At 48.6% G+C, this 13,862-nt stretch overlaps 1 protein-coding gene across 3 annotated transcripts in view; it reads right to left on the minus strand.

The window, feature by feature from the left end:
• MOXD1 (monooxygenase DBH like 1) overlaps positions 1 to 13,862 on the minus strand; it is a 101,267-nt gene that overhangs the window by 22,079 nt on the left and 65,326 nt on the right. For all 3 annotated transcript variants that reach the window (XM_068167898.1, XM_068167897.1, XM_068167896.1), the window contains exons 5-8: positions 8,265 to 8,444; positions 5,997 to 6,099; positions 2,018 to 2,184; positions 489 to 680 (exon numbers count right to left, since the gene is read on the minus strand). In XM_068167898.1, coding sequence (XP_068023999.1) covers positions 489 to 680; positions 2,018 to 2,184; positions 5,997 to 6,099; positions 8,265 to 8,444 — 642 coding nt within the window. The remainder of the gene's footprint in view (positions 1 to 488; positions 681 to 2,017; positions 2,185 to 5,996; positions 6,100 to 8,264; positions 8,445 to 13,862) is intronic.

A 13,862-nucleotide genomic window follows, 5' to 3' on the forward strand; every position in this document is an offset into this window, starting at 1 on the left:
CCCCAGGGGAGGCTGGGGCTGGATGTGAGGAACTATTTCTGCCCTGGAAGGGCTCTCAGCCATTGGCAGAGGCTGCCCAGGGCAGTGCTGGAGTCCCCATCCCTGGGGGTGTTCCAGCAGCATGGAGCTGGTGCTTAGGGAGCTGGTTTGGTGCTGAGCCTGCAGTGCTGGGGGGAGGGCTGGGCTGGGGGAGCTGGGAGGGCTCTGCCAACTGCATGGGCTCTGGATTCTGTGAAAATTGGAAATAATTACAAAACATTCAGGAGTAGCTGTGGCACTGTGGGACATGGTGTAGTAGTTATGGAGGTGTTGGATAGAAGGTTGGACTTGATGGTCTCAGAGGTCTTGTCCAACCTTGGTGATTCTGTCATTCTAAGAGTTCCATGACTCCACCAGAAGGGACCCAGCAGCCCCAGGACCCCTAGCAGTGAGTACCCTCAGGCACTGCAGCTCTTAGGGACTTCAGGGAGGGTGTGAGGCTCTCCTACCGGCAGGATGGTTCTTTCTTCTTTCAGGTACTGGAACTCCTGGAAGTTGAAGTCAAAGTGCTCATCATAGGCCAGCAGCCTCTGCTCCTCCCCTCCGTGGAAGTGGCGCATCCTGAGAGCTCTGCCGGCAAGGTGAGCGTGGAGCAGCACTGCAAACACCTGGATCCCTGCAGGCCTCTCGGCACCTAGAGCCTGCCCAGGGGAAGCCAAGAGCATCACCAGCATGCCCTGCTGCCACATCATGCATGTGCAACAGGGAGAGAACAAACTCCTGAGTGCATTCTGCAGTCCCTCAGCCCGCAGCCAGATGCGGGGCAGGCCAGCGATCTTCTGAGGTGGTTTGGGGGGGTTGGGTCTGGCTCAGCTTTGGTTTGCTCCTAATCACACAGTGGCTGTGGAACTCAGATGTACTATCAATAATTCTCAAGAGATGAAGACTTTCAAAGGCATCAGACTGAGAGCTGCAACTGGTCAGTCCTGCTGCACGTGGATGGGTGCTGTGAAGCAGAAGTGCTGTGAGTGATGTCAACACTCACACCCTGCCAGCACTTGGGATTAAGAGGCTGTAACTGTAACATCCTTCACTTCCCAGCTTCAATTCAGCTGGGAAGAGATTCCTGACAGTTTACATCTGAAAGGTTTTTGAAGTTGAAAACATTTTCAAATAACTTATCCAAACTGACATAGACCTCAGACTGTGCTACCAGAGCTCCATGGAGCTCAGCTGCAGTGTGCTACCCTCCGGATCTTGCTCAGAGCCTGGACTAGGAAAAAAAAATGTATTCACAGAATAGGAGAGCTTGGAAGGGAACTCTGGAGATCATCCAATCCAACCCCCCTGCTAGAGCAAGGCCACCTAGATCAGGTTTCACAGAAACACATCCAGATAGGTTTGGAATCACTCCAGGGGAGACTCCACAACATCTCTGGGCAGCCTGCTCCAGGGCTCCAGCACCCTCACACCAAAGAGTTTTGTCCTTAAGTTCAAGTGAAACCTCCTGGGTTTTAGTTTGTGCCCCTTGCCCCTTGTCCTGTCACTGACCACCACTGAAAAGAGCCCAGACTCATCCTCTTGACCTCCAGCCTTTAGCTGTTGGCCAGCATGGATCAGATCCCTCTCAGGCTGTTCTTCCCCAGGCTAAACAGCCCCAGGGCTCTCAGTCTCTCCTTCTAAGATAGGAACAAGTTCTGCACCAGGAGGCTGCTGGAACACTGCAACAGGTTGCCCAGGGAGGTGGCTGAGGCTCCATCCCTGGAGATATTCAAGGTGAGGCTGGAGAGGGCTCTGGGCAACCTGATGCTGTGGAGGATGTCCCTGCTGAGTGCAGGGGGTTGGACTGGATGAGCTTTGGAGCTCCCTTCCAAGCCAGAGCATTCTGTGATGCTATGAAATACCCTGGGGGACAGGAGGCAGCAGATGCTTTCATTCTTGCCTGTCAGCAGTAACTATCAATCTTCCCAAGAAGTTAAGTGGTTGTCCCAAACTATTTCTCAGCATGGGAGCCCCTGGGCTGGGGCAGCAGCCATACCTCTGTGAGACACTCCCGCGTGCAGTGACCCTCTGACACGAACTCAGGCATGCCTGGTGGGATGTTGTGGAAGAGGCTGACCCACAGACCAGCTTCAATAACCCCAGCATCGTATTTCCTCAGCACTGGAGTGTAAAAGAGCCTCAGACCGGAGTTATCTATCAAGCCTGCAACAAAAGCACACAGTTATCCATGGCTGCAAGTCAGGGAAAGAGATAATAGCTAACTAAGCAAACCCCATCTCTGCCACGTTTTCAAGGCTTGAGCTGTGTGTTCCATGTGAAAAGTTCACTTCAATAACCTGACCATCAGTCAAACCATATGCAATAAGTGGTAAACAGAAGCAGCCTGCAGGAGGGTTGTCAAACATGGGATCCTGACATCCCTGCTGCTCAGCTGGGAGTGAGAACTGTGAGCTGCCTGCATCGCTCATGGCCCTCCTGCTAACTTACCCAGTCTGGGGCTCAGAGAAAAGGAGCTGGATCACAGGGACAGCAAACAAACAAAACCACCTCACAAACCCAAACTAAACCAAAATGGAAATAATTTTAAAAAATCAAAGGGAAACAAAATCAGAAAGGAAAAGAGGAAAGGAGGGGGGGAGAGAAAGGAGAGAAAGGAAGAGAAAGGAAACCCAAAGGGGGACAAATGGAGGAGGGGCAAGAAAATAATCAAACCACATAAACCCAATAACAACCAACACCCCAGCAAAGCTCCAGAGGAGCCAGGTACCACTTTCAAAAGGCAGATTTGAAGCACAGCTTAAAGTTGGGACAGGGGTAATATAATTTCTATCTCTATGCTGTCTTCCTCTTGTGACTTTTATCTATTCATACTTCACCTTGAGCCCTGGCATGAATTGGATTTCCCTTTGTTTCGTGCTGCCTGTCATGTTACAGCACACCTTAGATCATCAGAGTCACAGCATGGCTCAGGTTGGGAAGGGACCTCAGAGATCATCTGCTCCAACCTCCCCACCATGCCCAGGGACACCTCTCAGCCAGACTCAGCTGCTCAGGGCCTCATCCAGCCTGGCCTTCAACACCCCCAGGCAGGAGGCAGCCACAGCCTCCCTGGGCAGCCTGTGCCAGAGTCTCACCACCCTCACACTGAAGAACTTCTTCCTCAGCTCCACTCTAACCCTGCTCTGCCTCACCTTCAAACCATTCCCCCTTGGCCTGGCTCCAGACACCCTCAGGAGAAGTCTCTCTGCAGCCTTCCTGCAGAATCCCTTCAGCTCCTGGCAGGCAGCTCTGAGGTGCCCCTGGAGCCTTCTCCTCTGCAGGCTGCACAGCCCCAGCTCCCTCAGCCTGTGCTCACAGCAGAGCTGCTCCAGCCCTTGGATCACCTTTGTGTCCTCCTCTGGACTCTCTCCACAGCTCTGTGTCCTTCTCCTGCTGGGGACACCAGAGCTGGAGGCAGGATTGGAGGTGAGGTCTGAGCAGAGCCCAGGGGCAGAATCCCCTCTCCTGCCCTCTGCCCACACTGCTCTGGCTGCAGCCCAGCACACAGCTGCCTGCTGGGCTGGTGATGATGAACTGCAATCTCCACAAGCAAGACAGCATCAAACAAATATGAAAATTGTCTTCCTAAATTCCAGACTCTGAGACAGTCCCAGCACATCAGTAATGCAGACAAGACACCTGCAGGGTGCTTTAATGTCACACTCACTCAGGGCCTTTTCTTGATTTCATGAATTAGTTTAAAGGACCAAAGCCTGCTGTGGAAAGGTTGAGTTTTCAACAGTCAAATTTCCCAGGGAGGTGGTTGAGGCCCAGAACTGGACACAGATGCTGAAGGGCCTGGACATCTGTGTGATGAGGAAAGGCTGAGAGCCCTGGGGCTGTTTAGCCTGGAGAAGAGAAGCTGAGAGGGGATCTGATCAATGGTTACAGATATCTGAGGGGTGGGGGCAAGAAGGGGCCAGGCTCTGTGCTGTGGAGGCCTGGAGCAGGCTGCCCAGAGAAGTTGTGGAGTCTCCTTCTCTGGAGACCTGGATGTGTTCCTGTGTGTCCTGCCCTGGGTGATGCTGCTCTGGCAGGGGGTTGGACTTGGTCTCCAGAGGTCCCTTCCAACTCCTACCCCTCTGTGACTCTGTGACATTTCAAGTCCCACACCTTCCAACTTCAAAGAAGCTATCTGCACAGCCTCATCACTTTTGTGGTATTTCCCCTTCAAGGTTTAAGCTAACATCTAAGTGCCAGCAAATCCCATGATCTGTCAGAGGTCTCAATGAGCAACTTCCACAGAGAGCACCTTCCAAGGGTTTCAGGAACAGAAACTTTCCAACCCAGTCATGTCAGGAGCAGTTTCTGAGTCCAGCTGGGAGCCAGCATTGACTACCAGGGAGTCACTCAGGGAAACATTCCCCCAGTGACAAAGGTGAGGCTGACAGCACAGCCTCTAACCACCAGAGCCAAGGTGGGGGAAGGCAGGGGCTGAAGGGTGAGAAGCAAGGTGGCCTGGTGTCCCATGCCAGTGTGACTGCTGAAGGGAGAGAGTCTGTCATTAAATAAAACACTTTGGAGAGAGCAGGCTATACCAGGAGAGGCTGAGGGAGCTGGACCTGTTTAGCCTTCAGAAGGGGCTGAGGGGAGACCTCTTTGCTCTCTACAGATACCTGAAAGGAGGTTGGAATGAGGCCAGTGCTGGACTCTTCTCCCAAGTGACTAATGACAGAACAAGAGGAAACGCCCTCAAGCTGTGCCGGGGAGGCTTAGGTTGGATAGGCTTAGGAAAAAAATTATTTCCTGGAAGAGTAGTGGGGCACAGGCACCAGCTGCCCTGGGGATGGTGGAGTCATCATCCCTGGAGGGGTTTGAAAAATGAGTGGATGTGCTTTGGCTGCTTGGTGCTTTGGGACATGGTCTGTTGGTCATGGGGGTGCTGGATAGAAGGTTGGACTTGATGGTCTTAGAGGTCTTTTCCAACCTTTATGGTTCTATAAGATAGTTCCATCTAATACAAGATGAAGAGGGGGAACAACAGTAACACAGAACACCATAACCCCCAGGGAGCAGCAGGGGAAGGCCACTGCATTGTGCTGCACCGCAGTTTGCTCAGCTCTGTACAGCAGCTCAACAAACTCCTCTTTCAGAACAAAACTCAGCCACAAGGCTCCCCATGGATTGTCTGTGGCTCCCTGATTTGTTCCTTTGGCTTCTTCTAAACAGCAACAGATTTTAGATAGAAGATTGAAACAACCCCAGCACTACCAATTAAAACTTTGTCTTTTAAGACAAACTGCTTTTACCCTCCAAATGCAGAAAACCAGAGTCCACACCTGGCCAGGTCTACAGACCTCCTTGGACTAGCTCTAGAAACCCGAGTCCATAGTTCTCCTTGAGGAACTGCCCAGTGTTCAGGTTAGATGTCTTAAGAAAATCCTACCCACAGTGAAGGTTTGCTCCCTGTCTCGGCTCAGTCTGGGTGCTGTGCTGCTGGCTCAGGCTGATAGGTGTTTCCAGCAAAAGGAGAGAGAACAAGACAAATGCAGTGACAAAAGGAGTTGTGCTCACCACAGCTCTTTGTGTATCAGAGGATCACAGAATCATTCAGTTTGGAAGAGACTCCTGGGATCCTCAAGTCCAACCATTGATTCTGCTCTACAAAGCTCACCCCTAAACCATATCTCCAGCACCACATCCAAACCACCTTGAAACCCCTCCATGGATGGTGACTCCACCACCTCCCTGGGACACCTATGCCAGTGTCTGAAAAATATTGTGCTGTGAAAAATATTCTCCTCATGTCCAGTTTAAACCTGCCCTGCTGCAGTCAAATCTGAATCTCCTGCTGACTTCAGCTCAGTCTTTTGAGAGCAGCAACAGAAACACTGGGAACTGGGAAAACTGAGCAAGCAAAAGCAGGCCTCAGCTTTGGGGTTGCTCTCTTTGCTGTGCAATGCTACCATGAGCTGTCACTTCCGCCTGGGGCATTTTCCAGCCTGGCATGGTTTGGAGACCGTGAGAGTACCAACCTTCTGTGTAGGATGGGTTGTCATAGTGCACCTCCATCAGAACAAACTGAGGGTCAGCTGCTGTGCCAAGGGATAAGCCAGCATGGGGAGGGTAGGTGAAGCCCTGGGGATCAGCACACACATGCAGAGTTAAGAGCTAATTTCTTGTTATAAACACACATTTATTTCTTTTTCCCAAGGATGCAATACCTTCAGTGCCAACACTTACAGAGGTAACTCCCTTTAAAACCCTCTGCAGGTGGCACCTTGGCATACCAGTTTTATTATAAACTCAATGCCTGCATAACTCTGTCACTATCAAATAGAAGATATCATGCTTGCTAGAGGATAAAGCCCTGACCAAACTAGTCTGACCTCACCACTGACCCTGCTTTGAGCAGGAGGTTTGACTGGAGACAACCTGCACTATCCTGTGATTCCCTGGTTATTTATCTTGCATTTACAGCTTGAGCTGAAAAGGCAAATTCTCTCTTAACTGTATAAATATTGCACCCTGCAGCAGAGAGGCTGACAACAAAGCCCTTATTCTATTCTATGGAAAGGTCAATCCATGCTGTAAACATTCCCAGTTTCTAAACAAGAGCCATTCCCAGGGAGTGCTGAGGATGGATGGGATGACATTGTCTTCCTGCACAGACCTCTGCATTCTAACTCAATTGGTTATAACACTAAAGGTGATCTTCATGGCTGCACTTTCATTAGCAAGCCATGGGGTGCAGAAGAAAGAAACAAGCAACGAATGTGCAGGGCAACAGCTTGGGCAGGACCTGCTGCCCCCAGACAATGTCCCCTGGAGCAAGCTCTGCTCAGAGCCCCTGCACTGCTCTGTTTATTGCTGGGCTGTGCTGGGCTCACCTCTGCACATTCAGTCTCACCATGTCTCAGAGGGGGCTGTGCAGGCTCTCACCCCACTTGTGGTGTGATTCAGAGTGGGGGTGCTCAGGAGGTCTAGTTCAGAGCTCATTCCTGTCCCAGACACAAAGACCAGTGTCTTCTGAGTTAATCCAGCTACCAAAGTCACTGTCAGAGGAATGAATCTGATCATTTTGCAGTATTTAGCAAGCATTTGAATGTGCTCCTTGAGACACTGCTTTCTGAAGTGTGCCTGCTGATACTCAGAGGACGTTAAAGAATTCATCACAGTATATAGCAATAAATATTATTCTCCTATTCTACAGAAGGGCAAAGGGAAGTGAGTGCTGCAGCAAGCCTGAACGTAACCCAGATGTGTCAAATGCCTCTCTACAGATCTTTCACCATGGGATCATCCCTGCAAGAGCCTTCACAGTGCTTGCCAAATGCTAACTTATTTATATGAGCTTTTCCTTTCACTTAGGTTAAGGCAGTTGGAAGTACAAATACTAGGTCAGAGCATAGCCGATGGCGAAAATGCACCAAGCATCTACCAGGGATAATGCTCACAGGGGATGAAGCTTCCTTTGATATGTCCATGTGGCTGCTTTGGCTTCCTCACGCTGAGGCACTCAAAGATGTTTCTGGACTGCAGGCTGGCAAAAAGAGCTCCAGAAACCATCATCACCCCAGTTCCTCCCTGTGCCCACACCATGGCTTGTGCTGGCACACAGGGAGCCAAGGGGATAAAGAAGGGGTAGAATTAATTCTCCAGTCAGTGATGATGCCTTGTGAAGGGATTAACTGCAGCCTAATGAACATATGAAATGAGCTGAAAACACAGCCTGGAGTCCAAAATGTCATCAGGGACTGTTTTCTGTAGACATGCCCCACTGCCATCAGCTAAAGGGTTCTTGTGCTGGCTCTGCACTGGCACAGGACGGGCAGAAAACTTCAGAGTAATCGGTGTGAATGAGGCAACCCTGTAAGCAGGTCCTGCTGATGCACAAATGGTTTCAATCTATGTCTGACTGCATTTGCAAAGTCTTTCCTCCATGTCCTGTGTGCAATCACCTGCAGACACTGCTCTGCTTTCTGTAGCAGACACTGATTACTGCTGGAGGCAGTGAACTCCCATCTCAGATGGACAAGCTGATGCAGCACAGACTTCCATGCTCCTAAGCCACCTTTCTTCCCCTAAGTTATCAACTCTGTTTACACTATTTTCATTACTTTTAGCTTGCCATTGAGGACCATCCTTGTATTTCATACTTCAAAAGACAACAAGAAGTTGATTGTGTATCCTTAAAAGGAGAGAGGTGAAGTCATCACTAATTACTTGCTAGGAAGAAGCTTCATTATGAAGCAGCCCCTCCTGCATGCCCCTTGCCGAGCCATGCCAGCCAGCAGTCCTACCTCTCCTCCAATAGCCCAGGCAAAAATGACTGTCTCACAGGTGAGGAAGGCGTCTGGCATGTTGGGGTGGTAGCACTCGTGCCCATAGTCCAACACACTGTCATTCAAACTGCTGCTGCACTGGTAGAGCAGGATGTGGTGCACCAGATTCTCATGGCCTTTCTGGATCAGTGGCTCAACCTGTCAACATGAAAAAGAAAGTGAAAGAAAGCACAGCTCAGAGGTGGCCATTTCCATGCAGGCTTGCAGGCAGAAATAAAGATCATGTGGAGCATTTGTTGTAACAGAGGAGACCTGGTTTAGATTGTAGATAGGTTGTGATGTTCAGAGATTCACAGAATGCTTTGTGTTGGAAGGGACCTTAAAAATCATCCGCTGCCAAACCCTGCCATGGGCAGGGACACCTCCCACCAGCCCAGGTTGCTCAAGGCCTCATCCAGCCTGGACTGGAACACCTCCAGGGAGGGGACTGCCACAGTCTCCCTGGGCAGCCTGTGCCAGAATCTCCCCAGCCTAACTCTCAAGGTTACTTTACTGCAAATGGTACTTTGGAGCTCTGCAACTCCCAGGACTGCAGAAGCTTGGCAACCTCATTGCCCAGGCATCCATGGGGGACAGGGAGAATATTCTGTGTCTTGAAGAAACTTCTGTTGCTATGTGTCTTGTTCTCTCTTCCCTCACCCCAGCATTGCACTGCCACTTTCCTCCCTGCCCAGTCTTGTTTAGCTATGTTCCAGCATGGAGAGGACACGACTCAGCTCCAAGTCTGCTTAGCTAACCCAGCTTCACTTCCCACCCTTGGCTCTGTCTCTTTCATGCTATTTCAAACTACAGCTGCCCATAGGTTCTGTGGGTCTAGGGTGAGCCTGGAGGTACACCCCACAGTCCTCAGCAGCTCAAGATGGGCTTTTAAATTTTGTTGACAACTACAAGAAATTAGAATTCTTTTACAAGCTGCTTGGTAGTCAGGAATTTATTAACATTGCTGAGAGGTCAGGGGCTGGAGCCTGCCCATGGCAATGATGAGCTGCAGGCTCTCAGGGGTGCCTGGATGCCCCCAGAATAATTTAACCAGAGAACTTCAGGGTAGGCTGAGATGTTTTCATTTCACAGAACAGCACTCACTCTTTATTTACTTGGATGATGTGAAATTGTCTCTGTCAGAGATGACATCCCTGGGGCAAACAGGAAGCCCTCTGAAAAATTATTTTGCTTTCCAGCAAGATCACATTCCACAGAATATCAGCTATAGAAAACAGTCAGGAAATTCAGGGAGTTTCCCCCTTGTTCCTGCTTTCAGAGCTTGTCTCCCATTCTCTCACACCTACCTTCAAGTGGAACAAGATAAACATTCATGTTTGCACATATCAGGATAGAGGAGGTATATTAAAACATAGAATGGGTTGGGTAGGAAGGGACCTCCAGAAGTCATCCAGTCCAACTCTACCTGCAGAAATCAGGAACATCCTCAACTAGATCAGGCTGCCCAGAGCCCTGTCCAGCCTCACCTTGAATACCTCCTTGAATAGCTTGAGTATGTGTATCCCAGCTCTGCATTCCTTTGTTTTGCAAGGACATGAACTCCAGTGACCAGAGGACCAGAAGCAAGAGCAGTTTGTGACATTATCAGGATATTGTCAGCTGTGACAGTTTTAGGCTGTGCCTGTAAGAGAGGTCAGCTACTGAAACACTCTGGCTGAATGTTCTGGTGTAAAAAGGAAAACAAAGGATAATTCTAAACGAATTTCATTGGTAGATCAGTGGGAATGGAACTTTAAAGTTTTAGTCTGTGCAGTCAGTCTCAGCCTGCTGCAGTCTGAGTTTGGACAGCTGCTGTTTTTCTTGCTGGAGCTGACCTTCAACTAACGAGATAAGAAACTAATTCTTTTCTTCCCCTACCACACACTTTGAACTAACAGAATTTCCCCCTAATAATTACTGTTCTCTCTAACTCTTTTTGGGAAAAAAGGGAGGAAGGGGGAAAGGAGGTTTTGGGAGGATCCCTCCTCTATCGAGGGAGGGGGAAGTTTCCTGTGTTAGGTTCTTTCCTGTGTATTTGTGTACATCCTGTAAATACTGCATATTAGAATAGAATAGAATAGAATAGAATAGAATAGAATAGAATAGAATAGAATAGACCAGACCAGGTTGGAAGAGACCTTCAAGATCATCACGTCCAACCCTTCAACCAATCCAACCCACATAAACAACTAACCCATGGCACCAAGCACCCCATCAAGTCTCCTCCTGAACACCTCCAATGACGGCGACTCCACCACCTCCCTGGGCAGCCCATTCCAATGGGCAATCACTCTCTCTGTGTAGAACTTCTTCCTAACATCCAACCTAAACCTCCCCTGGCACAGCTTGAGACTGTGTTCTCTTGTTTTGGTACTGGCTGCCTGGGGAAGAGACCAACCTCTGCCTGTCTACAATCTCCCTTCAGGTAGTTGTCGAGAGCAATAAGGTCTCCCCTGAGTCTCCTCTTCTCCAGGCTAAGCAACCCCAGCTCCCTCAGCCTCTCCTCATAGGGCTGTGTTCCAAACCCCTCAAACTGCAAACTGAGATATTTCTACTCCTGTTAAAATTGCAATTAAAAAAAACTGTCTATCCAAAACTAAATAAAACCCACACAAGTATAGGTATATTGATTGTCACACACAAAAACAAGGAAGATCTGGCCAAGCTTCTTGGACTAATTCTCACAGATTCCTGCAAATCTTTATGTTTGTCTATTTGGGATGCAGGTAACAATTTTTTTTTAAACACAAAGTCTTCACATTATGTCTTAGATCAATATTTTTGCAAACCATATTCCATGTAAACTTGTGTAGAGATTCATCATATTTCATCCTGCTGGGAAAGTACAGCTCTTGCCCATTTTGCTTCTCCGACTGAGTTAGTTGTGGGTTGGGGGAATGGGGGGGGGGGGCAGGGGAGAACTGAACTTTCTCTCACTACCACATTAATTAAGTGGTGCCCAACACGAGGCTTGTGGATAATTGCTTTCCAGACACAGGGCAAAAATGTATTTGATTTCTTGTCTGCTCAGATCAGAGTTGCAACCATGAAAGAGCTGTGGATCTTTAAACAATGACTCTTCTCAATTCGCAGTGTATTGATTTACAAGTGTTTGCTGGGACTGATCTGTGATCACTTAGGCAGGTACTTGATGTACAAATTATATTTATGGTCTAAGTGTAAGATTCAGCTTCTCTGGGACCGGTATCTGGGATTCTTTTGGCTTAATAAATACAGAAATGTGACTGCTACCACTCTGCCCATCGAGATAAGGGAGTTTAAGATTCCAGAAGGTGAAAGAGTAATTCTAAGTGATGGCTCGGATACAAAGGTGATTTATTTGATGTGTGTGAATCTGCTGCTGGTGACAGTAATTATGTACTTGTTAATTGCACTGTACCAGGAGAAGAAGGCATCTAAGACTTGTTTCATTTTCAAGCATAGACCAAAATGCAGAAGGAATGCTTCAACTTGACCCCAGAGATTTCCAGTGATGAGGAGAGTGGAAAATCGGAATCAGTTAAAAATAGAGCTAAACAGGTTATCGGGAAGGCTGCTTTGAACGCTGCTGGTGGTGATTCTGGCAATCAGCCAGCGGCTGCAGCAGTGCCAGCAGCAGCTCCTAACATGACGGCTCCCACGTCCTCAGCAGCCATTAGAGAGGCAAAGTCATTTCCTTCTTCTTCAGCAGGACCGGAAGTGTCCTCTGCAGCAGCTGTTCTGTCTCAAAACCTCTCAGCTTCTGTTAAGGCAGCTGTAAATTCAAACACAGCTCCAATTAAGCAAGTAGCAGCTTTAGATAAGAGGTGGAAGGCACAGAGCTGATCCAGGAGCTGATGGGGGAGAGCAGCAAGATACTGCTGCTGATGAGGGAACTTCTGCTAAAAAAAAGAGCCTGCTAAGGAGGAAGAGCAGGTTTGTCTTAAAGATATAGCTGAGTTATTGAGACCATCACAGGATGGAGACTCAGCAGGGCAGATTGCAGGTCCTGGTAGGACAACAGCTAATGGAGGTGCTTCTGAGCTTAAAGAGATCCTTAAGAGAGTGGCAGCAGGAGCATGGGGACAACATGGACAGGAAGATGAGACAGAGGAGGAGTCAGATGATGATATTCAACACACTACAGCCCCTTGCCAAGAATTATGACATGTGCGTAAGGATTACATCAGAGCAGATAAGGAGCCAGTTCCAGCTTGGCTTGGTAGACGTTTCGAGACAGGTGCTCCAGCAGCTTAGCTAGGGACTCTCTCAAAGGATAATGGAATAGATAGACATCTAGGCAGGTCTCTCAGTAAGGTTAATCTGTGGATACACCTTTTAATGGCAGCTCTCATGAGATACCCTTCCCGAGATGATCTTCCATGGAATCCTAAAACCTGGACTACCATAGATGAGGGGATTAAGCGTCTGAGAGAATTTGCTGTTAGAGAGGTACTCTATAGTGGCCATGAAACTCTGAATCCTGATGAAATTCCTGTAGGAACTGGTCTTGCTAAAAAGCTCATCAAGCTTGCTCCTTCTAATGATGCAAATATTCTGGCGTGCAGAATTGTGTCAAGAAATTATGGTGGAGCTCCTCCTATGGTTGGCCAATTCACTGATCAAATGAGACAACTGGAGGATAGCAAAGTGGCAGAACCCGAGGTAGCAATACCAGAAGGGTAGCTGTTACTTCCACAGATCCCCAGAACAACTCTAGTAGCTCCAACAGTGGCTCCAGTTATAACACTGCACGCTGTGCGCAATGCACATGTGGGCATGTTCCCCATAACTAGGGGTGCCCTGCCTCCCGCCAGGGGGAGGAGAGAGATAATAGAGATAACAGAATCTATTGGGATGTGTACATCCAGTGGCCTGGCACTTCACAATTTCGGAAGTACAGGGCCTTGGTTGACACAAGACCTCAGTGCACCATAATACCATCAAATTATCAGGGATCAGAGTCTATAACTATTCTGGGAGTCACTGGTGGATCTCAAGAGTTAACTAAGGTGGAGGTTAATATAAGTTTAACTGGTAAACAATGGAGGAAGCATACAGTTGTGACCGGACCTGACGCACCTTGTATTTTGGGAATTGATTTTCTGAGAGAAGGGCGTTTCAAAGACCCTAGAGGTTACAAATGGGCTTTTGGAGTAGCTTCTGTAGAAATTGATGGACAAAAACATAAGCTGTCTTGTTAGACCTGAGCTTTCTGATGAATCTGCAGTTGTGGGACAACATAAGATACAGGACATTAAATTGCCGGTTGCTTCTCAGACTGTGCATCACAGACAATACAGAACCAACCGTGACTCTTTGTTGCCCATTCAGAATCTGATTTGTCAGTTGGAGAGTCAGAAAGTCATCAGCAAAACTCATTCACCTTTCAACAGTCCAGTGTGGCCTGTGCGGAAGCAGAATGGAGGCTGGTGTCTGACAGTGGACTACTGAGCCCAGAATAGAATAGAATAGAATAGACCAGACCAGGTTGGAAGAGACCTTCAAGATCATCACGTCCAACCCTTCAACCAATCCAACCCACATAAACAACTAACCCATGGCACCAAGCACCCCATCAAGTCTCCTCCTGAACAC

This window comes from Melanerpes formicivorus, unplaced genomic scaffold, assembly GCF_026170545.1.
Source record: "Melanerpes formicivorus ecotype bairdi unplaced genomic scaffold, bMelFor1.0.p_v2 SCAF_125, whole genome shotgun sequence".
Lineage (NCBI taxonomy): Eukaryota > Metazoa > Chordata > Aves > Piciformes > Picidae > Melanerpes > Melanerpes formicivorus.